This window comes from Sebastes umbrosus, chromosome 18, assembly GCF_015220745.1.
Source record: "Sebastes umbrosus isolate fSebUmb1 chromosome 18, fSebUmb1.pri, whole genome shotgun sequence".
NCBI lineage: Eukaryota > Metazoa > Chordata > Actinopteri > Perciformes > Sebastidae > Sebastes > Sebastes umbrosus.
In genome coordinates this window covers 11834121-11861484 of record NC_051286.1, presented here as the reverse complement: position 1 = coordinate 11861484, position 27364 = coordinate 11834121, and the positions used below count along the sequence as shown (strand labels likewise).

General features: G+C 42.3%; 1 protein-coding gene across 2 annotated transcripts in view; it reads left to right on the top strand.

The window, feature by feature from the left end:
* akap12b (A kinase (PRKA) anchor protein 12b) overlaps positions 1–25474 on the top strand; it is a 48561-nt gene extending 23087 nt beyond the window's left edge. The window contains exons 1-3 of one of the 2 annotated variants that reach the window (XM_037750152.1): positions 12194–12478; positions 16544–21091; positions 23152–25474. In XM_037750152.1, the coding sequence (XP_037606080.1) occupies positions 12454–12478; positions 16544–21087 (4569 nt within the window). In that variant the 5' untranslated portion in view covers positions 12194–12453 and the 3' untranslated portion in view covers positions 21088–21091; positions 23152–25474. Of the gene's footprint in view, positions 1–12193; positions 12479–16543; positions 21092–23151 lie in introns of those variants that run through there. The other variant, XM_037750151.1, reaches the window with a different exon arrangement.
* The last annotated feature ends 1890 nt before the right edge of the window (positions 25475–27364 follow it).

The following is a 27364-nucleotide window of genomic DNA, read 5'->3' as shown; positions in this document are numbered from 1 at the left end:
GTAATCTGAGAGAATCATTAACCAGTAATAAACTGGGCAAAATTGATTTCTGCTACTTAAATGAACATGTGCACCAACCTGCTCTGTCCATCTCCTGCAGCGCCCTCCTATCTCCAGCGTTTGTTTATTTTCTTTGCCAATTCTGTCATGTCTCCCTCAATCTGGGAGGGCTGCAGGGGCCTGTACTCCCTCCCTAAATATTTAGCAGGCCGTGACCCGGGCCCCGCACAAAGCAACCTGCGCACTTCATAATATGTTATGACCCAGGGGAAGGGGTAACCCTATACTACTTAAAACACAGAGATATGTCACATACCACTCTGTCAAATAACCTATTTAATAAGCTATTTAATGAAGCGATTCTGTCCGTTTATAGAGTAACCCAATACCATCTTCAGAGCAGAGATACAGAGTGTATGAGTCGATGTGGCACGTAGCCTAACAGGAGAATAATTCTGTTGTTGAAATCATTGCTTCTGTGGACATTTACTGTAAGTTAATTAGTAACGTGGAAAGATAAAGAACAGAAAAGAGGGGAACCACATATTTATTACTTTGTCAGGAATTCTCAGATCTTGTGCACTGACGCATACACATGTAGAGGCTGCAGACCATTTGCTTTCAAGTACACAAAACCAAGTTGTATTGTCTTCAGGTTAAAGGGATAGTTTGTGTGTTTTGAAGTAGGGATGTATGAGGTACTTATCCATAGTCAGTGTATTACCTACAGTAAATGACGGTCGGCACGCCCCCAGCATCGAGAGACAGACTGGAATACCAACACAGAAGCAAAGCAATGTACTGCTGTGGACGGGGACGGCAGCAAAACATATTTTAGCCACCTAAAAGAAAATTACATCTTTTCTATAATGCAGCCTTTAAAACTAGGAATAGACACTTATGCCATATCACGATATTATGATATCCAAAATCTAAGACGATATCTAGTCTCATATCACGATTTCAATATAATATCAATATAATTCCAAGCCCTACATCATAGCACTACTTTTTGTGCAATCTGAGTCACTGTCTGCCATGAATCGTTGCATGTAAACTATTAATTAAGAATGATAGTATTTTTGAGAATTGATACAGTATCGCAAAACATAATATCGCGATACTCAAGTGTATCAATATTTTCTTACACCCCTAATGCCACACTGTGTGATCAGAGCTGAAGCTGGATCTGCTAAGATCCATTTGGGTATTACACATCACACACAGACTCAGGGCTCTATCCTGCTCTTCCCAATTAAACTACGAGCTGACTGATATTGCCCTCATAAGCCCTGGCGCTCTCACTAGCAGGACTAAAAACCGGAGACAAACAGCTGAAGCTGTGAACGAATTTCAAGGCTACAGATTGAAGGAGAGCAGGGGAGTCAAAGGAAGGGAGATAAACAATGGGTGAAAAGAGAGAAGATAGGGGAGTGGATGGTATGGAGGGGTGCACTTCTCTACCTCTTGTGCAACCTGATAAAGACAGCAATGCATGGTGGGAGAGAGGAAGAGAAGAGGAATCTCTCTGATAACAACGAAAAACAACAAAAGACAGGCTACAGATCAAAAAGGCTGACGCATGAACAAACACACACACACACACACACACACGTGCAAGCACAGGCATACACAAACACACAACCGTAATCTCTCTCTATCAGAGTGTTTACAGTTTGAGTACCAGCCCGATGGCGAAACGCCACACCCCGAACACATCAACACACCAACCTGGATAACATGACAACTGACAGTCTTGCTTAAAGTAGCAACTTGAGACAACACCTAACCCAATTTCTTAAAAAAAGCAATACCTGTTGGTTTTGTGCTTATTTTTGACATCTGAATTGTAGACAGTAATTTAAAGGTACTGGAAAAAGTCATAATATTGGACTCCGCTGCAGACTTTCATGGGCATTTTTTTAGACAGAAAGTCAATTAGTCTGAGTCTAGTTTGACAGTGTGACTGTGTGAAAAGTGAAGAGTAGGTATATACGTTGCAGCAAAAATATTTTACTCTATCATCTGTCATGGAGTGTTTAATTAAATTAGCGAAAGTATTTGTTTAAAATGGTATCAAAAGTGTGAGGATGGTGTGGAGTTACGATTTCCAGTACGTCCGTCAGTAGTCGACCCCGTTGTGAATACAAACAGTGAATCTGCTGGCCCTCAATTTTGCATAAAAATGGTTAACAAATATGCTCAGATGATGTTTGAAAATCATAATCAAAGTCTGTTTTGACCTTCTTTGGGTGCCAGATGGGCTGAGAAAGTCCAGGCAGGAGAGTTGAGCTGAGGTATTACACAGAAAGGAACTGCATAAATATTACATGGAAGTTTTGAGTGGAAATGTTTCTTTGCTAGAGGGAAGAAAGAATGATGCATCCATGAATGATGCATCTACATATTCTGTCTACAGCAGTAAATCATGTGTTGTTAAAGGAAACCATGTTGATCTTTTAACATGTTAATCTCATTAGGAACAGGGAGATTTGTTGTGTGCTGTGTTACGTCCATGTAGATGAGCTACATGTGTGTTTGAGTTGCTAGTTTCAGGGGTGTGGGCGCATGAGGTTCAAGACTGACATCATAGCTGATGTAATTCACTGGCCGGAGCCTTGAGGGTCCCTCCCAGATGGCTCACAGGCTCTAAGAGAGGACAGATGAAGTTTTCTGGAAGGCTGGAGAGGGAGAGAGAGTGCTGACTGTGTTCGTGTGTTCACTGCAGTTTGCGTTTATTTTGTAGGAACGTTGGACATCAAATCCTGCAAGTCTGTTTGCTTGTTTCATCCTATACTCAAGGGAAACAGATGGGTGCGGTTCACCACATTAAACCAGTTCATTGAATTCATTCATTTAAGTTTGCGTACGAGTGTGTGTCACAAACTGGAAGTTGTCGGTCCAAAAGAAGAACAGAGAACATCTGTCACTCATTGTACTTGTGCTTGAACGAATAATCAAACAGTTGATTGACAGAAAATAAATGCTTTCATTTAGTTATCAAATAAAATGCTCCGGTGTGAGTTTTGCTATATTTGTCATATTATTAGAAACCGAATCCCTTTAGGTTTTTCAGCTGTTTAAAAAAACTGAGCCACCGGAAGGCACCTTAAGTTATGGGAACGTGTGATGGACAGTTTTTAACATTTTATAGACTAAACAATAAATGTATTCAGTAGAGACCATGGATGTTTAAAGAGGACTGGATACAGCGTTGAAGGCGGGGCCCCGTTTATTCCAGTGGGCTACCTCCGGGTCTGGAAAGTGAAACCAATGCAGAAGTGCCTTAAACTTGCATTCTTTCTAATAGCCACCAGGGGGCGACTCCTCTGGTTGCAAAAAGAAGTCTGATTGTATAGAAGTCTATGAGAATGACCTTACTTCTCTCTTGATTTATTACCTCAGTAAACATTGTAAACATGAGTTTATGGTCTCAATCGCTAGTTTCAAGTCTTCTTCAATACAGCATGATGTTCATTTAGTCAATTATGGTCCCATTTAGAGTAAAATAGACCATAAACAGGGGATGATTTAGGGCGTGGCTACCTTGTGATTGACAGGTCGCTACCACGGCGTTGTCCAGTCTGGGAGTTGTCCGTCTTTTCATCTTACAACTTACAACCCTTTCACAATGTGTTTTCTGTTCATGAAAGTTAATTGTAGCATTTTGATTGCCTAAAAATGGCTTATTCATTATTCGGTTGTACTTCGCTCCACCCTCTAATGTCACTTTTGGTTGCAAAAAAAGAAGATGGCGACGGCCAAAATGCAGAGCTCGAGGCTTCAAAACGGCAGTCCAAAAACCAATGGGTGACGTCACGTTGACTATATCCACTTCTTATATACAGTCTAGGATTCATTCGTATGAAATTTGCATCAGGTGATGGACACGGAAGTTGTAATTCCATGGTTTTGCCACTATATCGAATTGGCTTCAAAGCCTGGCACTCTTCCTGGGAACGTGGTGCAGACGTATTAATCAATAGCGAAAGCATGTAGTAGTTGCAACCCAACATACTGCAGCAGTCCAAGTGTGTCAAAAAGTCAGACAGATACCAGATGTGTCAAGAATTGTCAGAAATGATCCACTAGAGTCTCTGTTTCCACTACAGTTTTATTTCTTTCATGGTTACAGGTGTTAACTTTTACGAGGCGTACGTATTGCAGCCTGTGCGTGCGTACTGGAGGTGTGTGTGTGTATTCATGTGTGTGTGGCCAGGATGGACTTACTCAGGCTCGGCTCGTGGGACATACATAGTCGTGTTGCCAAAACGTTCATCATGCCTGTGGAAGGAACCTCACCCTTCACTTAAGCTCTGTCTGATCTCTGCCAATAAGGCTGTACAGTCATCATAACACAATCCAGCCGCCGGATTGTTCCTCTTGGATGTTTGCCCATATTCCTTTTACATTCCAGCTGACAAAACTCATTACAGCTTTCCTATTAAGATGTTCGTGTGCGTCTTTTTCTACTGTACTCACACTACTGGGAGGAATTCTTTTGTCCTTGGTTTATACTGTATTTGCGCAGATGCTGATCCATCAACTTAGTGCAAGACGTCAGAGGGATCTCTCCCCCTCAGAGAAGGGAGGTGATCCCAGAGGAAAGTGTTAGGGAAGCAGAGTTTTAGATTGGAGTGCTTAAAAGGCCCTCAGTCCCTTAAGATCCATCATTGTCCAGTCAGTAGTTCAATTACGTTCATCAGTGCACCATGTTTTATTCAGTCATTTGTTATGAAGAGGGAGCATGAAGGATACACTTCAGGGCAAGAGAGTATCTATTAGAAAGCTGTCATTTGTCAATTGCTGTCTCAGCCTCTAAACTGATCAGACAGAAAGCCTTTTTTCCCTCCTGGTCAAATACAATGGGCAGCTCTCAAGTGTTTCTGGTTACAGAAGCAACCTCAACAATGTTTTAGCTATTCAAATGAAGCTTGAGTAAGTTCAACAGACTACAACATCAGCAATAAGCAGATCAGCTGATGGCAAGCTAATGAAAAATCTTATCTCCAGCAGGCTCACTTAGCCTTGACACACATACCAAACATCCAACTCCCCTCGACCTCAGACGGCATAAACGTTTGTCATGATTTTACCATTAATTCCCTTGTGTTTTGCTCTATAGCTGATAGGGATGTCACGATGAGGACATTTTCCCACTGGTTAACACACTTGTGAGAACACCGGTGTTACCAATGACATATACAAATATTTTTACAAGAAAGATGACGCTCAATATCTGTAGAGCACTTACTTTGATCTTTAACGTTGGATGGCTGTGTGTCTGGTCTCTCAGGTCGAGCTTTCGCTGCGGGGTCGCAGGTTTCCACCCGACGCCGCTGCACCGCGCCCACCAGCTGTGAACGCTCCGTCCTCCGCACAGCGAATGCCTCATTAACATTGGAGCATTGGAGCATTGGGTTTAAATCCAAAATATGGCCAAATAGGCACTTTTGCTTTTCACTTTGACACCAAGTCCTTCGCCATTTTCTTGTTTATCAATTCTTTCTCGTCCCGTTTGTGTGTAATCTGACTCCTGCTACTCTGTGCTGTGAGACTCTGTATGGAGCAGACATTTTCACTTTCAGTTTGAAGCGTCTGTCGCCCGACTACACGATAACACAGCGCTGATACCGAAAATGAACAAAATGGATTTTATTTCTATAAAAAAAAGCAAAACAACGGTGAGGCTGGTGGGCAAGTAATGAAATCGGCGTATGCCTGAACACAGTGTAACACTGACTATCACGGCAAGCCTAAAAGCTAATCGTTGAAGCTATATTTATTAAACCTTCAACAGTGTAATAACATATTATTGTTTATCAGAGCCATATCACCAATAATGATTGTACTGCCTGGTTCTGGTGTAACAAGACAAGCCTCTGTGAGGCTATAGTTGGGCACAGCAGTGCTTTGAGCTAAACGCTAACATCAGCATGTTAATATATTTTGTAGGGAGTGCAGCCCTGTCACAACCAAATCATTTAACTAAACTAAACTCAAAAGTAGTGTCCCAGGTACAGAGGGCCTAAAATTACAGTAATAAGGTCAAACTCATGGTAGACTCCCACCAGGGCTCTCAGACCCCCCAGGACCCTCTCGTCTCCGCAGGCTCTCCTCTCTCATCTTTCTCGGCATCAGGGAACCTAATCTACCTCCTCAACCCCTAACCTCCCCCAGGCACATGGAGGATTGAGAGAATGGACCAGGAATGCGACTGACCCCTCCTCCTCCTCCGTCTTTAATAGCGTTATGGCCCCTGTTACAATGCAGCAAGTATCCATATGCTATAATAAGTCTGTTTTACCTTGCAACTAATGATACAGTCTTCTTTAAATACGTGCCAAGAATGTGTCAGTGAGGTGAGGTTTCTTTCACTTGTCTCCAATGCAAGAATTAAGTGTAATCTTCTCGGTGCTGGATACTCGATACTTGTTCCGCCCTGCCTTAAGTTACCCACATTTGTTTCTACAAAAGACTCAAAACAAGTAAGATTGTTGTGGAAACCAGTGGAATTACTCACTCGATTGACCGTAACAAGAAAAATTAGATTTAAGCACTCACAGTTGAGATTAAATGACCTGTTAAGATGAACCATTTTTGTGTGTAGATGAAGCACACATTAATGGATCTCTGCCAGATCTTAATGTTAAACAGAGTCATGCATGGGGTAAGGAGGATGGATATGCAGCCAGGAAGAGCATTAAGGATAAGAGCAATTGTTTTCATGAAATACATCTGGGGAGGGAGTGGGAACCTCTTTTTTGGCTCAGAGACAAGATGAGCCGCTTTTTGGGTTGAGCAACAACAAATTAGTTTTTTTTTCCAGCCTGTTTCTACTAGTTGACACAAAGCTTTCATCTAGACTACCTTTGAATACACACAATCATTTGAAACGCGCATTTCTGTGGATCTCGTCGAACCGGCAAGCTGACAAGTCCTTTTCATTGGGGCATCTCTTTAGTGTTGCACTCGTTTGTAAATGTGGACCATTTCCAAGGCCTTTTAAAGCTCCGGAAGGGGCCTCTTTAGATCTACATTCATTTTCACGTTTCAGTCTGTACTGGAAGACAAGATGATGCATAACAACAACAGCTGGAATGACAAATTGCTGGTGCAGATATGTCAGGAATGCAAGTTTAACAAATGGTAAAACTGGCTAAACATGCCCCTCTGGAAGAAAGACTTCACCCAAATTTAACATTTTTGTCGTAGGACTTGAACTGGACAGCTAGGAAGACCAACAGTAACAGAAGCACACATACTTGATCTCAAATTTAATTGTTTCCAGTTGCGTGCAAGATAAGATTGATTTTTTGGAACCAACACCTTCTCTCTCAATGCTGAAAGCTGTAAACATGATCCTTCATTGTTTTACAGCAAAACTAAACAAAGGATGTTCACGAAATACTCAAACTTGAGACGTCACATCTACAGTGTTCATCTCATCACACTACATCACGTTATGTGCAGACATAATGTCAGCAAGAAGAGGCGGAAGGGGTTGTTGGACAGACTGTGAAGTACAGAATGAAGTGTAATTCGAGGAAACGGGAAAAAGGAAGAGGAAACCGTGATGTCAAGAAATGACTGCGTTTCCTGTCCGACATTCTTATCCATCCCTCCGGCCCACACGCAAACCAGGAGGAGGGGTGGGATGTGGGCTCAAGGGGATAGAAGAGACAGAGGGGAAAGTGGTGGCGAAGGAGAGGGATTAAAGAGGACTGGAGTGTGGATTCGGGAGATAAAACCGAGGGTGTGAAAGGAGCGAAACAGAATTTAAAAATGGAGAAGAAAGGGAAGGTATTGAGTGAAAAATCTCTCTGATCTCGGGCAGTTTCACACACTCACGGCCCTCGTTTCCCTTTCCTCCAATTATTTCAACATCATCCTATCCAGTTCTTGGAAGAGTAGGAGGCGTTTTTCGTCTGTGCTGTCCGATGATGTCATTCACTTCTTTACAGGCAACAAAAAGCCCCTCCGCCCAGCACCCCAACCCCCCATCCGCCCGTCCATTGAAGACCCCTCCTCAAACATTCCTGAATTGAGGCACGTTTTCTGATTTAGCGAGATATGTGGGGCGCCACCCCCCCCACCCCCCCAGACTTGGCTCTGTGTTATCCTGACTCAACTGAGGTTTCAATACCAAATACACTCCCATTTTCATTTAGTGCTGTGATAGAAACCTATTTGAATTACATTAGCATTTATCTAATGAAAGGAAACAATTTAAAGTGACCCGTCAATATACTGTCTTCCCCTTTTATTTCCAATTAAGTAACTTTAAGTTTCCACTCTGTCTGACAGTATTATATGCAACTTCTGTATCAGCTGGTTTCAGCTCTTAATTGGGGTTATATAATGTTTATACTGAGTGAAATTTTCAAACCAAAGCCATCATATTTATATGGCTGCACCATTTCATCAAATGTACATATCCCCTATGTCTTGTGCATAATTTTATACACATTTCTCCAAAGTTCAGCCTGACAATATTGGGATCTTTGGAAACTCTGGGATCTCCACTCGAACTTAGAGCGAATGCAATTACTCTACAACAAATTTGATAATCGCTAAATCAGCTCGTTTTCATTCCCAGGGCGTCAAATACCGCCGCTTTGTCACGGAAGTCAGAGTTTAAAATGGTTTTCCATTTCAATGTAAACCCATCCACAGCTGGGGTGACTTAGTTTAAAGAGCAAAAGAGACACATCGGGCAGGTGGGAGGGTCCAACAAACACAGGGCTTTCATCCAGGAGACCGCTGTTAGTGTCCGGTGCGTTAAGTTTCAATTTCACGTTACAATCCGCTGTGTGTTTGTGTCCTGTGTTCACATCAAGTCACATTTTCACTGTAAAACTTAGTAATTTTAAGCCCAACCTGTGATGGTCACTTGCCACTCAGCAGGCTGGTTGGGTGATTATCTCTGAGGAGAGGCAGATGTGGAGCCTAATTGTCCCTGATGAGGATCAGGTGGTTGAAGCCTATATCTACCCCTGGTTTCAGGGCTCAGGTGCTGACTCATTGTCTCTTTGTCAGAGGTAGTGAGAGCGCTGTCTTGTTTTTGCTCTATCTGTATAGGGGTGTGTGAATCTGCAGAAGTACCACGTGAACCTGAATCTGTGGGATTCGCTCACCATTTAGCTTCTTCTCAGAGCTGGAGTCTCTTAGATATGGTTAGGTCTGTGTGGCCTGCCTTCGCTGGTTCTTTTGTTTCATTTATGTTCTAGTCAGCTGCTCGCCAGCAGTGTTTTAGTTTTAGTCTTTTCAAGATATATTGAGTGTAGGGAGCTTTCCGTTTAGGCCTGTTTTAATTTGGTGTTTCCCCTCTAACCCTAACCCGCAATTGCGTCCCTCAGAGGTTCCAGCTTCTCAAATGTGAATATTTTATCGTTTTCTTGTCTCTTATGATAGTGAATTGAATATGTATGACATTTGGAATGGTGATCAGACAAAACAAAACATTTTAAAATGTCAAAATGGGCTCTGGGAACTTGTGATGGGCATTTCATGAAAATATACATTAGTCGGAGCCCTAATTGAATTTAAAATAAAGTTCTGTTTCAGGTTAGTTTTTAATGACCAGGCCGCAGTAGGTCTGTAGGGTTCAAGTGCTTAATCAAATGTGACCAAAAAAGGATGACTGAGAAGAAAAAAACATTCATGTGAACGTAGAAAACTACATTAGTGGTTTATATTTAGTCCTCTGTGAAAATCAGGCCAAGGTAACACATTTGTTAGCAGGATAAAGTCAGAGCTGGTTATTATTCTCGTATGATTTGTTGATAATAAAGATTTTGTTTTAAATGCCAGCCTTGTCCTGTAACTCCAGGATGAACCATATGGATTCTTTGTGACAGTATTTCCCATAGAGCTCAGAGTAGCCCGAAGCTGTGCCTAAATTCAAAACATTCAGTATGTATGGAAGTCCAGGAATGTGACTGATGTGAGTGAGTCATATGAAGGAAGTTGGGAGGGGAAAGGAAGATGTGGGCCGACCCAACAGAGGTACTCTCATCAAACTCTAAATTCCCATCGGTCTGACTCACTGTCCACTCAGCATAATAATACAGTACTATCATAGTGATCATTATATAGTACAGAGAGTGCAGTGCCCACCAGATGAGTCACTGCAATAACAGAACGCCTAACTGGTGTGTCAGAATGAAAGTCTTAGTAAATGACTGTGATCAAATGAAATGCCGACAGTATTTCACTCCTAACTTGCTGCTATTAATGTGGAATTAAATAATATACTTAGACTTAAAATGTGTACCTAAGTTACTAAGACTAGAGAGAAGAGCAGAAGTGACACCATACAAAGCCTAGTTTGTGTTTATCCGTAATGTTAAGAAGAACTTTCTCCTGAAAATATTATATCTCATTAGATCTGTGGCTGTTTTCTGTCCTTACCCCCCTCAACTCCTCTTTTCTCACTCCTGCCAGCTCTGATAAAAAACCATGAAACCTTCCATTCATGGGCATTGATCTCGGTATTCACGGCTCTCTCAATTCAATGGACCTGAAGAAACTCACAGGAAGTGGTGCCTGATAAAGAGAAAACAAGATGATTTGTTTCGCCTACATTTTGTCCCAGAGCTTTCCTTGGTTGTCTTGTTTTGACCTAATTTGATTTGAAGTTGCCGTCCGTTTGCACTTAAGAAATGGAGAAAATGTCCAGTTTTAAGAAGTAAGAAAAACACAAAAAACATATTGTACTGATGGTTTTCCTTTTGCATGCAAAGACACTGTGGACACGTCACTAATCTAGCACCTGGAGCTGACACTTTGCTTGATTATTGCATATAGTATATACTGTATTCTGATTACGGTGCCCACATTTAAAAGCATACACTCTTTGGGTGAGGGGTCCTTTCAGACGGTACTTCATTACCACTGTTATCACCTATTTGGGAGCTTTCTGGAGGGAATTCACACATTCCTCCGGGACAATGCAGAAGTGTGACAGATCTGATTATGCTGGTATTTACCTGAGGATTTATCTGCATTCCTGCTAGCCTCCCCCATCCCCTCCCCCCCTCAGACAAAAGCTGAATTAAATGTGTCTGCATTGGCGTAATTGAGAGGGGCCTATTAACATTCACAGGGGGCAGGCGGTAACCCGATGGCACACCCGTTCATGTTAGGTTTGAGTTTAGGCCTTTGGTATGAACTTTGCCTCAAACAGGGATATGTTTGAAGAGTTTTGGGACCGTGCAATGAAGTAAGATTTGCTATAGAGCTGCAGCGATTAATCGATTAGTTTGTCAACTATTACATTAATCGGCAGCTATTTGGATAATCAATTAATCGGTTTGAGTATTTTTTTTCTTCTTAATGTGAATATTTTGAGGTTTCTTTACTGCTCTATGGCACTAAACTGAATATCTTTGGACAAAACAAGACATTTGAGGACGTCATCTTGGGTTTTGGGAAACACTGATCAACATTTTTCACCATTTTCTGACATTTTATAGATCAAACAACTAATCGAGAAAATATTCGCCAGGTATATCCGGCAAAGAAAATAATCGTTAGTTGCAGCCTTAAATCAATCAATCAATTTTGCTTTAAAGAACTGGGATTTGGGAACTCAAAATCAACCATTTCTAAATGTAAAATCCAAAACTCCTAAGTGAAATCCTGAAATTCCCCTTGGGTTGCCTCTGTCAACATTGCTCCACGACTAGTGACATGAGCCATGAGATACGGGGGAGAGCCTGGTTGCCTCCAGAAAAATGGGGGAGTAGAAGGGAGAGAAGATGGGAAGGGAGCTGTTTTTCAGTTGGTGTTTGTGAGAAAGTGCCTTTTCAGGACACATGAGTATTAAGGCCACAGACTGTAGGAGACTGTACCCCCCCCACCCCCCCTCCTACCTTCCCCCATTATTCTCCAGAGAAACAATGTGTATGAGTTTGTCTGTATGAAACAGCATGAGGAATTAAGGGAGGGGGGTTATATGGACATGTACAATAGTTGCTGTTTTCTGGAAGGGATAGGTGACAAATGCTTCCTTGAAAAATCACATGATGAGCTCCAGTCATCCCGGCTGGATAGTGAGGGAGGAGGGTGAGCGGATGAGGAGGGGGGGGGGGGGGGGGGGGAGGAGGGGGGAGGGGGCTCATTCAGAACAGCTGAAGAAAGGAGAGGGAGGTGGGAGGAAGAGGGAGGCAGGGGTGGTCCCAGCATGACATGTGTGTCAGTCTGTTGAAATGTGTGTGGAGCCCTCTCTGCTGTTCATACTGGCTGAGAAGCGCTGGAAGAGAGACAGCCTCTGCACTCAGACTGATTTTACTAGTGAAGACCGAGCCAAGAAGCAAACAGATTTTTACTGAGTGTGCACAGAAGTGAAGGAAAACTAATTTTTCAAATATATTTTTTAATCATCTAAAAATTGTAAATCTTTTTTTATTTTTGTAATTTTTTTAAAGAGATTTTTTGGACTTTTACCAAATGCTTGGGACAATAACTTTAACAGGTAAGAACAATGATTCACTAAAGTCTCATTAATTAAAATGTTCTCTTTAACTTTGCTAAAAATGTGTGACTGCTCTACTTTAAAGTATCAATATAATTTAAGTTGAAACTAGTCATTTTTTCAGGATGTGTCTGAAACCCAAAGCAGTGGTTTCTCCTCACATGAGTGACTATAGCTGAAGGCATTGTTGTCCTGAGGGTGTGGTTAGTTAGCATAGGGGTTTGTAGATGCTCTGACTTGGTTGGTGATGGTTTTGCTTTGGCCAATACAGAGCTTCATCATGTATGTAGAAAGTGAAATCATGTTTAAATGCCGTCTCATTTCATTAACTTTTATTTTACCCTGTTTATGAGCTTAAATTTAAAAGTGTATCATCAAGTGTTCCTTCATCATTCTTGTGCATCACCAGCTTTACAGAATCTACAAGAAAACATCCCCCTTTTTCATACCCTGTAGTAGCCAAACCTGTTTATCGACTGTACTACAGATACCACCCAGTTTACCATCTCTGGCCAAGTGGGTGCCCTGAACTCTGACGTATACGTCATTTACTACGGTCAAACTTATTGTTGGGAAAAGAATTTCACACAGTGACAGCTGCTAGATAGAAGATGCATTTATAGAAACATTTTCAAAGCCTTGCTTTTAGCTCACATCCCTGTGCGAGCCAGCTCCTTGTGTCCCGTCATGTGAAGTGTTTCATTAGATTAGAGTGGGATCCTAATTCCCAGTGGGGTTATTCAGCTTAGCCACAGAAGGTAGGAAGGGAGGAGAGAGGGGGGCGTATGAAATTAATTGCATGCCAAGTTTGATTCTTCTCCAGGTCATAACTGGGAGTGATGGTTCAAGTTGAGCAGGTCGGGAATGTTTTGCTTGGTGGTGACCTCAGGTTTTTGTTCTCTGCACATGAATGAGCACAAGCACTGATAAATATTTGCGTTTTGCTGTGGGCTAATTCACATCAGACTTGATGGAGATAAACGGTGCAACCAGTGGGTATTGTCGATGTGTCTGGTCCCTCGGAGCCTCGGAGACGCTTTGACCACACCTTTGATACAGAGAGGGGGCGCTAGTATGGGGTCTGTTGGGGGAGGGTGTGGGGGGATGCCCTCTTTTTAACTGACTTCTTTTGTTTAAAGGGCTTCTGCTCCAGACTGATAATTACAACAAGGATTTGCATATATTTGGCAAAGTTTGTAAATAGTGTATAGAAAGAATAGCTGCCATTCAGCTGCCCCTCACCCCCCCCCCTCCTGCCTCAAACAACACACACACACACACACTAGTGCTGCAACAGCCACAACAGAAACATTATCTGATCTCACTGGAGACTGGAGTAGATTTACAACAATCATCTTTTGGCTGCGGCGATGATATTTAATATGAGAGCATCGCCTTACTAGATGCTTTCACACTGGCACACAAACAACGGCGGCAGAGAGAAGCATTTCAACTATGAATGTGTGTGTCTGAGATATGTAACACCCTCTAAAGTGAGTTAGGGCTTCGGCCCCGGGGCATACCCCCTACTCCCCCCACCCCCCCAGCGCCATCCCTTCATCTCCTAACTGTCCCCTCCTCGCCCCCTGTAGCCTCACCACTCACACTCACATTCTTTCTTGTACAGTCGTTATTCAAAACACCCACCCTCCTCCACCACACATTATCCGCCCCCCACCGCAAACCAAATCAATCTAGTTGTGTGCCTGTGAAAAAAAAAAAAGTTGGGCCGGAAAACAAAGATCAAAAAGACCAGAGAGATGCCAGTAGTCTGTTAAATCAACATGAGTCCTGTTTTATTATCCATGTAGATACACATGGCTTCGTCTGGCTTACCAACAGTGCGAACCCTCCCACATACACCCAGACGTCTTCATTCAAAAACCTCTGTACTGCGCCATCATTGAAAACAGCCTAGAGGAGCTGGTGTAATTATGTACACTAACTATAATTGAGCTGAATTTGTTTTTCATATTAGATGAGCACAGACTGCTCTTTATATGGCGTTTGTTGTTCTTCTGGTTTTACTTGCTTGCTTAACAACCGTGTGATTGGACCCTGAAAATAACACCTCTGTGAGAGACTGCCATGTGACACTGCTGTATTTTATAAATCACCCTTTCTTTATTCATGTTTACACCAATTTGGTCAAGTCAGCAATCTTCTCCCAAGCTGCTGTGTGTCTTGATAATAGAAAAGTTGACCACCCCCCCTTCCTTTATTTTGGGAGGCCAGAGAGGGTTAGAAGGCTATTGTGTTTGTCTTGGGATGGGGGGTGGGTCCCATCCATCCTGCTGTGGTGGAATTTGGGTCAAGGAGATTGGGACTTTTTTTTTTTTTACTTTAAGGAGGGGGTAATCGTAGTAGAGGCCTGTATTGTTTGGTTTGAATCCTATAGTCGAGACACAGTTTGACCGAAAAACAAACAAACATTCTTGAAGTCCCCTGGCATTTAAATTGAGCTTATGTTTAGAGCATCTTAAAATAATCTTCCCAAACACAGACTGAACAGCATAGCTCGCATTCCTCTCAAGTCAAATCTATACATAAGTTATGGGCGTGCCCTGACTAATTACTACTAACATTAGTGTATGAAAGCACTTCTTTATTTTAAATTTAGTGTGAAACACATCAGTGTTTTGTGAGGTTTTACATCATTTCTAGACAAAATATTTTTTCTATTTTAATGCTAAAATATTCCAGGAATGTAGTGCTACTGGGTGAAGCTTCATGCCTATAATTTGGGAAAAGGATGTGGACACATGTGGGCGCGTAGTTTTACATTTTTGTGTGAGACAAGAACCATCTTTCACAGATTTGTTTACAAACTGAATCAAATGATCATAGTAGATACTATAACGAAACTGGGAATTGGAATCAAATACATTGTTTTTTACATTGCATTTTTATAAAGCTGCGCTGTCTTAGTCGATTAGTCGATTAATCGGTCATTTTGGTCTTAGTTGACTATGATTTCTTTAGTCGAATAGTATGCTTTTTTCATGCTGAATGACTCATATCTAGGAAACTTATGAGCATATCTCTGGTAAACACAAGATTTAAAGTGGTGCTTTTGTGTGATTCTTTGTGGAGTTTCACAGATCTGTCGATTAAATCAACTACTCCTTTAGTCGACAAAATTGTGCAAGTGTTAGACGACTAAGAATTTCTTTGGTCGAGGACAGCCCTGCCTTTTTGTGAAGGAAGTTAAGTCCCACAGTGTGCATGGTTTTAGGGGAGTGCATGTGTGTCTTTGTGTTTCCCAGTGTGTGTAATCAGGTAAGCTGATAGCTAGGCATTAAAAGGCCTGGGAATTTGTTTTGAGAGTCCAGGGTTATCAGATGTGAGATTGTCCAGACTGTAGTGAGATCTGAGGAGAAAAGAAGAAAAGCTGCAAACACTGGCAGGTCGTCATCCCCCCTACACCCTCTTCTGTCAAAACACAGATAGACATGGCAGGCAGATATTGTGTGTATGTGTTGTGTATGTGTGTTTTTGTCTCTTATCTCAGCTGATAATACAGCATCTCTCTTACATTTGTATAACTACCAGGGAATTGAATAAGTGATCCAGTTTAACCATCAAAAGAAAGTAGAAGTGGTTCTCACACAATGCACCATTGCAAGGTTGTGTTATAGGTCTGGCGTGTTTACATAGCCCAGGATTAGCTGGGCCAAATTGCAATCTAATTTTCTAATAATCAATTAAGTAGTCCTATGCTTGATAAAATCTGCTCAAGGGGTCGGCATCTCAGCAAATACTTTCTGTACAACGTCTCTGATTAAACGCAGATGGCAATGAGACATTCTCTTGTTTCTCCTCAGAGTAATCACATAGAGACTTTTATTGAATGCAGATTGGTTTCCTAATGATTTCATTACCAAAATATGTTGAATTGCAAGTTACAAATCGTAGCTCTGGTCAGCAATTTTATTTGAATGTCATGGGAACATCATTAGTGATGTTTCTGTAGCACAGTGGGAGCTTTAAGAGGAAATAGTAAAACTGTAGCAAGAAAACCGATCAATATCTTCATCAAAGTTGCTTCTTTTCTTGTCATTTCAGTTGGCCAGCCAGATGGTGTGGCTCAAAAGGAGGAGGCTCCTGAGACCATGGACACCATCCAGGGTGAAGTGGCTCCTCAAGTGAACGGCGAGAAAGTGGAGAAAGAGTCGCCTGATGCCAACGACATCTCCGCTGTTGAGGAGAAAGCAGCTGAGGAGAAACCCGATGAAGCCAGCGAAGTGGGCTTCAAGAAGATCTTCCGCTTTGTGGGCTTTAAGTTCACGCTGAAGAAGGACAAAAGTGAGGAGAAAGACCCTGTGAAGCTGCTGACAGTCAAAGATAAAGAAGGAGAGGAGGTTAGTGGGACTGATGAGCCTACAAAGGAGGAAGAGGCTGCCACTGCTGAGGAGAATGGCACAACTGAAGAAAAGGAGGCGGATACAGAGGCGTCTACTCCTGAGGCTGAAGTCATTAAAGATGAAGCTGAAATCACCGATGCTCCTGCTGAAGGCACTGCTGCTGAAACTACTGATGAAGCAGTTAAGGATGAAGGAGCTGAGAAGGAAGAAACAACTCTGTCCCCCTTCAGGAAGCTCTTCAGTGGAGGACTCTTCTCTAACCTGAGAAAGAAAGCCAGCATCAAGAAGCCAAAAGAGGAGGAAGACAAGGAGGCAGCTGTTGAGGAGGAGGCAGCCAAGACAGAAGAAACTGCTGCTGTGGAGGAAAAGGAAGAGAAGGATGAGGTGGAGCAAGAAACTAAAGAGGAGGCACCAGCAACTCCAGAGGAAGTGAAATCAGAGACTGCCCCAGAGCCAGAGGTCACTGTTGAACCCTCAGATGCTACTGATGAGACCAAACCAGAGGAGGAAAAGGCTGAACCTAGTGCTGAAGAGGAGAAGGCTCCAGCAGAGGTGACGTCTGAGGCTGAGCTGCTGTCATCACAGGAGAAGGCTAAACCCCAGGGAAGCCCCCTGAAGAAGCTCTTCACTGGAGCTGGCTTGAAGAAGCTCTCAACTAAGAAACAGAAGAACAAGAAAGACGCTGAGGCGAAGGCTGCTGAGGCGAAGGCTGCTGAGGCGAAGGCCGCTGAGGCGAAGACCGCCGAGGCAAATACCGCCGAGGCAAATACCGCCGAGGCAAAGACCGCCGAGTCTGGGGAGCAGGCAGCTGAGCAGCTTCAATCCTCCACCGAGTCAGCAGAGGCTCCAAAAGCCGACAGCGGGCCCTCATCTCCCGAGGAGTCAGGAGAGCACGTCATTGCTGTGGAGGTGACCCAGAATGAGTCCAGCCAAGAGACAGATGGTGAAGTTGCCTCTGATGGAGAGAAGAAAAAAGAGGGCATCATTGCCTGGTCCTCCTTCAAGAAACTAGTAACACCCAAGAGGCGCGTAAAAAGGTCATCTGAGAGCGAAGATGAAGCCACAGCTGAGAAACAAGCAAAGTCAGCCACGCTGTCCTCTTCTGAGAGCGCCCCGTTAGCAGATAAGAGTGTTGAGGAGGAGGCTAAGGAGGATAAGCCAACTGAGGAAGAGCCAAAGACTGAAAACACTGAGAAACTGGTCAGCAGCACTGAGGAGCCCAAGAAGAAAATGGACACCTCTGTCTCCTGGGAGGCTCTGATGTGTATGGGTGGACCCAAAAAGAGGACTAGGAAGACCTCTGATTCTGACGATGAGGAGACCAAGGTTGAAGAGGAATCAGTAGCAGCAGTGGTAGAAGGGGAGCAGGAGGAAAAAACTGAGGCTGCCCTTGTCACTTCCCAAAACACAGAGAGTGATGGAGAAGTTGTTTCTTCCCCTGAACCCGCTGAGAGAGAGTCCACCTGGGACACACTGAAACGCATGGTTATGCCGAAGAATAAGGCCAAAGCCGAGGAGAAGCCTGAGGAGATGGCAGAACAAGTCCAGTCAGACGGTGAAGCACCAAAAGACGAGTCGTCGTTCTCTTTGAGGAAGCTCTTCCCTGGACGCAGAAAGAAGAAGGCTGACAAACAAGCCTCTACTGAGCAGAGCGAGGACGACTCTGACACCCCAGCTGTGGTTCCTCTCTCAGAGTATGAAGACCGGGTTGAAGCTGTTGAAGCTGTTGCAGCTGTTGAAGCTGAACAGGAAGCACCAGCAGAACCTGCTGAAGCCCAGGTTAAAGTATCCGCTGAAGATAGATCCCCTTCATGGATCCCAGCCACTGTCGAGGACGGCGATGATAAACCTGATCAGCTGAGTGACATCCCAGAGGAGGCTGAGAACGCTGCCACGCCAAAGTCTGTTGACACCGACATCGCAGAAGATGAGGACAAGGATATTCTGTTGACTAGAGCTCCTGGACATACGGGGCGCAGACTGTCCACGGCTGAGGTGATGCCTGTCGCTCAAGCTCCATCTGCAGAAACCACTCCTGTTCCTCAGGGGCCTAAGCCGGAGAGCGCAGAGGAGGTGATGGAGAGCATAGAGGCCCAAATCAGTGCAATTCCACCCCAGACAGATGTGGCTGTTGAAGCTGTACCAGTAGAGGTACTTTCTGAGAAAACAGAGTATGAACCACCAACTGAGCAGGCAGAGTCCAAGACAAATTCCATCCTGGAGCCACACGCTCGTGAGGAGGCCATGGCTATCTGCACTGGCCTGGGAACCAAGGAGATTGCCAAAGTAGCTCTGGAGAAACCCGCGATGCCCATCATAGAGAGCATGGCTGTGATCCGTGACGGTGTAAGCACAGAGGTGTCGGTGGAAGATAAGCCAGCAAATGCAGAGGAAGCCATTGCCGCAGAAAATGAAGTGCTCATGTCCCAAGTGCACCAAGTAGAAACCATGGAGCTTGAGCCTGTCGTTGAAAGTTCACAAAGCGACTTGTCAAACGTTCAAGCAGCCAGTGAGGGCCACGAACCTGCAATTGAGAATGTTGGACTTGTCAGCGCTGTTCTGGAGGAGTCCGAAATCATTCAGTCTACCACCATGAGCGAGAACTCTGTCAGGACAGTTGATCCCATTGCGCCAACGTCCGAAACAGCTGTTTGCACCCAGAGCGTAGAAGTCACCGAGCTAATTGTAGAGACCAAGGAAGTTAAGATGGATTTGGAGCAGCTTGCTGCCACTGAAGAAAATACTATAAAGGAGGTAGCTCAGTATGCAACTGCAGAGATAGCCTCCACCATAAGTGCAACCACAAAGACCACCATCACAGAGGAGACCGAGCCAACCATCCCTGTAGTTGAACCAACCGAGGGGGTTTTTATCGCCCAAGCAGTGGTCCTTGTGGCCCCAGCGGCTCCGGTGACCATGGAAAATGCATCAGAGCCAGTCGGCGATGAATCAATTGAGGTGCAGGAAACCAAGGAGGAGGTTGCAGTTGAAGAGACTGTGGAGGCTACTACCGCTCAAACAGCAGAGTCGGAGATCAGTGAAGTGACAGAGGAGATCAGCGAGAAGACGGAGGAAGTCAAGGAAGACGTCCAGCCGACCAGTGAAGTGACTAAGGAGACCAGCGAGAAGACAGAGGAAGTCAAGGAAGACGTCCAGCCGACCAGTGAAGTGACTGAGGAGACCAGCGAGAAGACAGAGGAAGTCAAGGAAGACGTCCAGCCGACCAGTGAAGTGACTGAGGAGACCAGCGAGAAGACAGAGGAAGTCAAGGAAGACGTCCAGCAGACTAGTGAAGTGACTGAGGAGACTAGCGAGAAGACAGAGGAAATCAAGGAAGACGTCCAGCCGACCAGTGAAATTGAGGCTCAGAGCATGGTCATTGCTCAAGCTGTCATTCAGGAAGCCATGGATAAAGTTTCAGAAGACGTGCCTGAATCCAAAACGCCCACCGACCCAACACCAGTCCAGGCTGAAGCAACAACAGAGAACGAGATCACAACAGAGACCCCTGTTATCTTCGACACCCCCGTTGCAGTCGTCTGCGAAAAACCAGCACCAAAGTCACCTCAGGTGCTCCATGTCGCCATAGAGGTCACTGAAACAATCCCAGTAGAGGTTACAAAGAGCCTCGATGCCTCTGTAGAGGAGGTGGAGGAGAAAAAACCAGAAGAAGGGCTGAAGAAAGCTGTGGAGGTAAACGTAAGTGAAGAAACTGTCGTAGTGGAAGAAGTGGTGGAGATAAAGGCAGAGAGTGGGAGATGTGAGGAGCAGGTCAAGGAGGAGCAGAGCAAAGAAGTTGCAGAGGTTCAGGAAGCAGATGTAAAAGAAGAAGCAGCTGAGGAAGTGGAACCAGAACCAGAGGAAGCAAAGTCAGAGCAGAACAAAGAGAAAGTGCTTGAGGTTCACATGCCAGTCCAAGTGGTCCTGCAGACGGCGCAGGTGTTTGAGGAACCGTCGGTGGAAGAAGAGGCCGCGGTAGAGTTTGACAGCAACGGCCCCGTGACTGAAGACGCAGGCGTAAAAGCTAAGAGCGCCGCAAGTGAAAGCAAACTCCCAACGCTGTCCGAAGAACCCCAAGCGACGGCTTCAGCAGAGGTTCCCGCTTCCAGCCAAGTCACAGAGCCAGAGACGCAAGAAACACCGTCGGGAAAGTGTGCGGAAGTGATGGCGCAGGTGATCGAGGTGATCGAGGAGGCCGTGAAGGAGATCGAGCCTGTGTCCACAGAGATCACAGCAGCATCATGAGCAGGTGAGACTGATCTTGCACCAATGGGTAACACTTTATGATAAACATCATTAATGAATGGTAAATTGATAGTTAATTAAACTTCAGTTAATAGTTATTTTGCTGTTAAACAATGACATTATAATCATCAGTTGCAACTTTATAATAACCATCCAAATAATGTTTATAGGTGGTTTACAAACCAATTATTAACAATTAAGTGTTAAAAATATCTGTCTATGTAATGTTTATAGATGTTTTACAAACAATTTACTTTAAGGTTTACAAATCAGTTGGTTATCATTAACAAATATTTAATATAGTAGATAATGTTATATTGTGTGCAACAATAAACTGTTAAAATAACAAATTATAGCATTACTAATAATTAGTAAACATTATTAATTATTATTTTGTTTGTTAAAAATAACATAACTATTAACTAAAGTTTAATAAACAACATCAATTTACCATTTATTAATGTTTATTATAAAGTGTTAGCAGGGGTATTGAATGTTTATAACAACAGTTTTTTATGGTATCTAATCAAAATGAAAGTAGTGCTCTTCACTATTTCAGTATTGTAAAATTAGCGATGGAACAGTAAAGAATGTAAATTCCTTTGTTGGCCTATCAAACAATCTTCTCATAGTGGCTTTTTTGAAACATCAATGGGCCCCACTTTTATTAGGGAGTAGGGGAGGGGATTTGCCCACTGACCAGATGAAAAAGCTTTTGTTCGGGGTATGAGTAACCAGGGGACCTTTGATATCAAAGTAGGAATGCCGCCGTTGACCCCTTCTTTGTAGGCCGGGGTCTTAAAGGGAAGCGGTGTGTGTGAGGGGCAGATGAACTTGTGCTGAAAGACTGATTATGATTCCTCCGCTCCCTCCTCCTGTTTTCCTTCTATCACAGGCTCAGTATGAAGTCAAGAAACCATGTCGCATTTGTTAGATTCAATTACAAAGCCTCAAAGAGCTCAAGTTGTGTTTTTCAAGTTGTTTTGACCGAATTATATCTTTAATATGTTAAAGCAGAAGAATGTGCAACAACGTTTTAGTCGCACTCTGATGTCATCTGATCTAACCGATGCGGAGGAGGGAGAAACTGGGCGTAGTTCACTTTAATATTTATTAAGCAGTCATGCAGCTTTGCTGCAGAGTGAAGCCAGGAGAGGGATAGAAATGGGAGATAACAGCAGCAAAGGGCTCGATGAGTTACAGCAGCTTAATAGCAGCAGCCCTCTCACACTAAGTGTGTGCTGACTCATGTAAACAAACCTTGAAGCAGGGTGGTAAAATCAGACAATAGAAGAGAAAACCAAAAAGTGGGAATGAGAGATAAAGAATATTGTGGGGGATTAAAAGGATTAGAGTCATGAGCTTTATGTACAGTATATAAATATTTTTTTCATGTTATGCATTATTTATCTCTGGATTTATTGAGACTGCCACATGTTCTATATACAGTACATATATAAACGATTAGGTATGATCTGATAGCAGGCTGTCCCAATGTTGAATCAGTACATCAAACTAATGTTTCAGTCCCTACTTTTGTCGATGGATGGATTAACATCACATTAGAATACAGCTTTTTAATGATGTTCTGGTCCTACAACATAACATACCGAGGGATGTTTCCAAATGTAATAGGGCTGCAACTAACAATTATTTTCATTGTTGATTAATTTCTAGATTATGTTCTCGATTAATCGATTAGTTGTTTGGTCTATAAAATGTCATAAAATGGTGAAACAGGTCTATCAGTGTTTCCCAAGGCCCAAGACGACGTCCTCAAATGTCTTGTTTTGTCCACAACTCAACAAGATATTCAGTTTACTGTCATAGAGGAATAAAGAAACCTGAAAATATTCACATATAAGAAGCTGGAATTAGAAAATTGAACTATACCGATTAATTGATTATCAAAATTGTTGCCGATTAATTTAGTAGTTGACAACTAATCAATTAATAGATGCAGCTCTAAAATGTAATGTCAATCTCAGAGGGTTTCTTTTTCCAGAAAAGAAAATATGTCTTTTCTTGCTGCTAATATTTTGTTTTTGTTCTTCTCCCCCACAGCTGAAGACACAAGACTGATGCCTGGGAGACACACTGTCTGGACCAGGATGTGAGTGATGAGGGAGGGAGAGAGAGAGAGAGAGAGAGAGAGAGAGAGAGAGAGAGAGAGAGAGTTAAAGAGAGAGAGAGAGAGAGAGGCTGCTCTGTGGTAACACACTGAGACTGGGCTCCGCCCATCCCGCCCAGAGAGATTGAGTGACTGAGCAACAGCTCCGCCATTCTCTCCACCTCCCCTTCCACCTGTACTCCCCACCCCATCCCGCAGCCCTGTCACCACGGCGTGACGTCCCACCGCCACGTCCTCACCCACTCACTCACTCTCATGCACACACACACTAAAGCATGTCCTGTGCCTCAAGAAGCATCCCATCTGGCTTGTAATCAGTGTGCTCAGTGTCTCGGTGACTTTCCATTGCCCTTGCTGCATAAGACGAGAGTCTGCAACCTGGTCGAGTGCGTATCTGTTTCGTATGTGTGTGTGATTGTATGTGTACAGTAGGGAGAGTGAGATGGTGTCAGAAGGTGGAGAGATGGAGGATTATTATCTTGTATATTGTATTTATATCTTGAGTATTCTTTCATTCAGTCTTTATTTTTTTCCATTTTTTTTGTTTGTTGTTTTTAAAAATTCCCACATTAAGCTGTGATACATCAGGTGTTTTCTTTTGAGCAACATTACGACGGTAGATTTACCAGCTGATGCAGAGAAACATCTAAAAAATTTCTTGTAAAATTCACCAGAACAAATGTGAGACTGTTGCACATAAGTGGCCGGTGTATCGCAGCTTTTTAATAGTCACATTCAATGAAGACTCTGTAGCAATTATAACTAAACCATGGTACAAGTGTGATTCCACTGACAGTAAGTGATAACACTGACTGAAGAAGAGGGCACAGACAGTATGATGAGAATGATGCTTTTGTCACAATGTGCTCTCACCCCGCAACCCAACAAAATACCTAATAAGCTCCATGTAGATAAGACAAACAATCACTGCCTGACTCACTGTGAAAAAGACATTGTTACACATTGTTCCATGTAATTATACAATAAAATACTAGTATAACACCATCGGACCATTTTCTGTTGAGAAGTGCATGTAAGAAAAGACTTACAAAGCATATCGCAGTTTAACGGCCATGTTTCTGAGTTACTGTGACATACTGTATCCGTTATGTGTGTGTAGCAACACTATATTTATATTTCTTAATGAAAAGACAGTATGTTGATGCCCTCTGCTGCCTACAAAAAGTAGTGCACCCTTTAGTCTTCAGTCATTGGTGTCATTTTGGCTTCATATGTTTTAACAAAGGTGATAAAAAAGTGTGAAAATGTTCCAGTCTTATGGTACCTGCTCCTATATGTCGTGTTCTTCACTCAGCATGATGGCTCAGGTTCATTAAACTGGCACTGGTTGGGGATTTAGAGAGGCACAGACACCCGACTGCATGGTGCCAGAAGTGGAAAATAAAACTAATTTTACTCAAAGCCAAATTGAGTTAGGATCAATCAGGGAGTCATGGTATTTCCATTGCTCACGGGATGAGACCTCACTTGCATCCAATTGAACTCCTAAAGCATCCACTCAGCTACTTTGAGTCACGCATCAAACCTAAGTCACAAGGGCTTATTTTTGCAAGTTCACTGGTAAAAGTCGGGGATGTTTTAGTGTGGAGGAGGAATATCTGAAACATTCCTGGGGTCCAGTTTTGCCACCAAAGCAAACGTGTGACCGCGGGTTACACTGCTATGTGTTTTATGTCCTACCAAATTTGGCAAACTTGCACTAGTGTGTGAATCATTCAGACGTGATGAGAATTAGCTGTGAGTGCTTCTATAATTTGTTGATTTTAATTTGACACCGGCCGCTCTATAGAGGCTCACATTTCACTCAGCTTCATGACCAAACGAGAGAAAGATCAGGAAGTACGGACCCCCCGTTAGGTCACCACTTCCCCTTTACTTTGACTCTAGAGGGTGAGTCACATCCATCAATGCTTTATGTATAAATATAAATGATTAAAAAAAAAAGACAGTGAGCTAAAGACTTTTGCTATTGTTGCATAATGTGAAGCATTTAGTGGCCCACTACTTCAGCCTGCTTTTTGTAACACTCTTAACTGTGAACCTGTTAACATTTGTACAGATTGTATACCTACTGTATGTACTTAAAAAATCATATTGTTGTAATATTAACTCATAACCTGCAGCCATTTAGCATAATATTCATGTAGCATGGTCTTTTATATTTTCCAAGCTGTTAATAGTAAGGATAGAGAAACTTGTCTATATTTCATTCAATAAAGGTAGAGAAAATCGGTGTGCGCTTTGTGTTCATCCCTGGATCATTTAATACATAATCACTATGAAGACATTAATTACCACTGGAGCAAAGATAGAACTTAAAGGTGACCTCATTTAGCATTTATAAGCAGTGTAGAAACATAGAAAAATGCTTTATAACATACTATAATGTAGTTGTAAACAGATATAATTTGTTAACAGCCATAAATCCTCCTGTGGGCACCCATAAGTGGAGGCTGTATACAGACAATGAATGACAATATAGTAAAACACAGGTGTAAAAACATATCATATATATTCATAGCAGTAAACACTTAATAAAATGTCCTTTTATCTGCTTACAATTATAATATAGTGTGTTATAAACCATGTCTTGAATGTTTAAATAGTGGTTATAAATGAAAAAAAGAGTGAAAAACATCTCCTGAAGCTGTTTTGTTGAGGTAAAGACGAGACAAAAAGACCCACAACTATAAAAAAAGACATGTTTTTATTGTTCATTCTTCATTGAAAACAAAAAAAAAGTTGTTTAAACAGAAAATTACTCACATTCCTGAGAACACAGATTGATCACAGATGGGCGTTTGGGGAGTACAATGAGGGGGTTTGAAATTAAATTATTGTTTTGATAAACAAGAGTGGAAAGAAAAAATGTTAAACTTCTCATCTTCCTGAGATACTGAGACGTTTAAACACACATATACACAAACCATTAAGTTACAAGACTGGTGTGGCGGGAGAGCAGTTACAACTTTAACGGAGGAGGGACTTTTCATAAAGCTGTGCATATTTCTGTGTATCAATTGAGCTCTGAGAAATGAATGTCAGTAGTACAGCAGTTCAGTTGCCTCAACAAAACAAGAATCCTTCCCGGTTAGTCAATAACTTGTAAGATGAAATTCACAGACATTTGTGGGGTTGTTTTTTTTTATGTGAACTTAAATGTGATGGAATATTGATTTATGGCAGAGATGGTTATATCATTGGCAACCACATCACAAAAACACTAGTAAAGATATTACTTCAAATTTGATAGCCTTCCCGCTCCTCACTTGACCTGAGTAGACAAAGAAGAACAACAGCTCCCTCTAGCTAAACACTGGGCTCATTGCATCAGAGTAACAACTGCTTTTCAATACAGAATATAGTCCCACTTAAAGTGAATTGGAACTGGGCTTTGACACTGGGAAAAATTGGCTCAAAAGAAGAAGAAAAAAAAACAACAACTATGCATGTTAAACATACTAGGGATGGGCATTTTCTTAATATTTTCATAAAAGTTATTAAAATAATTAAAAGATGGAAACAAGTCAATAAATGTGGCGAAAGACTACATTTAAAATACTTTCTAAAATACATGTGTTTAGCTTTAAAATAATATTGCAAATTATTATTAGTTTTCTGAATTGTTAAATTGTTTTGCAACCTTATGGGTTGGTTAGTTTTGCAGCAAAAAAAAGGCGATGTTATTGCAATAACAATACAATGTCGAATTTATTTTCCACTAGAAGGAACAATAACAATATTAAGACAGTTTTACAAGCCTCCCTAAATTATCATTCATCTTAATATTCAAAGATGTATAGATAAGAAAACAGAAACAACTGAAAAAAACTGAAGACAGTGATGCTCACTGATGTTTTAAATTTGAATAAAGGGGACTAATGGAGAATTTTGTTCCTGAACAACCTGTATTATGCTACTCGACATGTTTCAGCATGACAAATCATATTACTTTTTCACATTAACTCAATATGTATGTAAAGATTTAGCACAATTTCCAGTCATCAGTAGTTCATAGAAAGTGTTTCTGTAATCCCAAACAATTTATGTTCTTGTAAATTATAATTAAAAGCATCTTTGATATTCACATTTGTATCCAGACAGTCAAGTATATAGAGATATCAA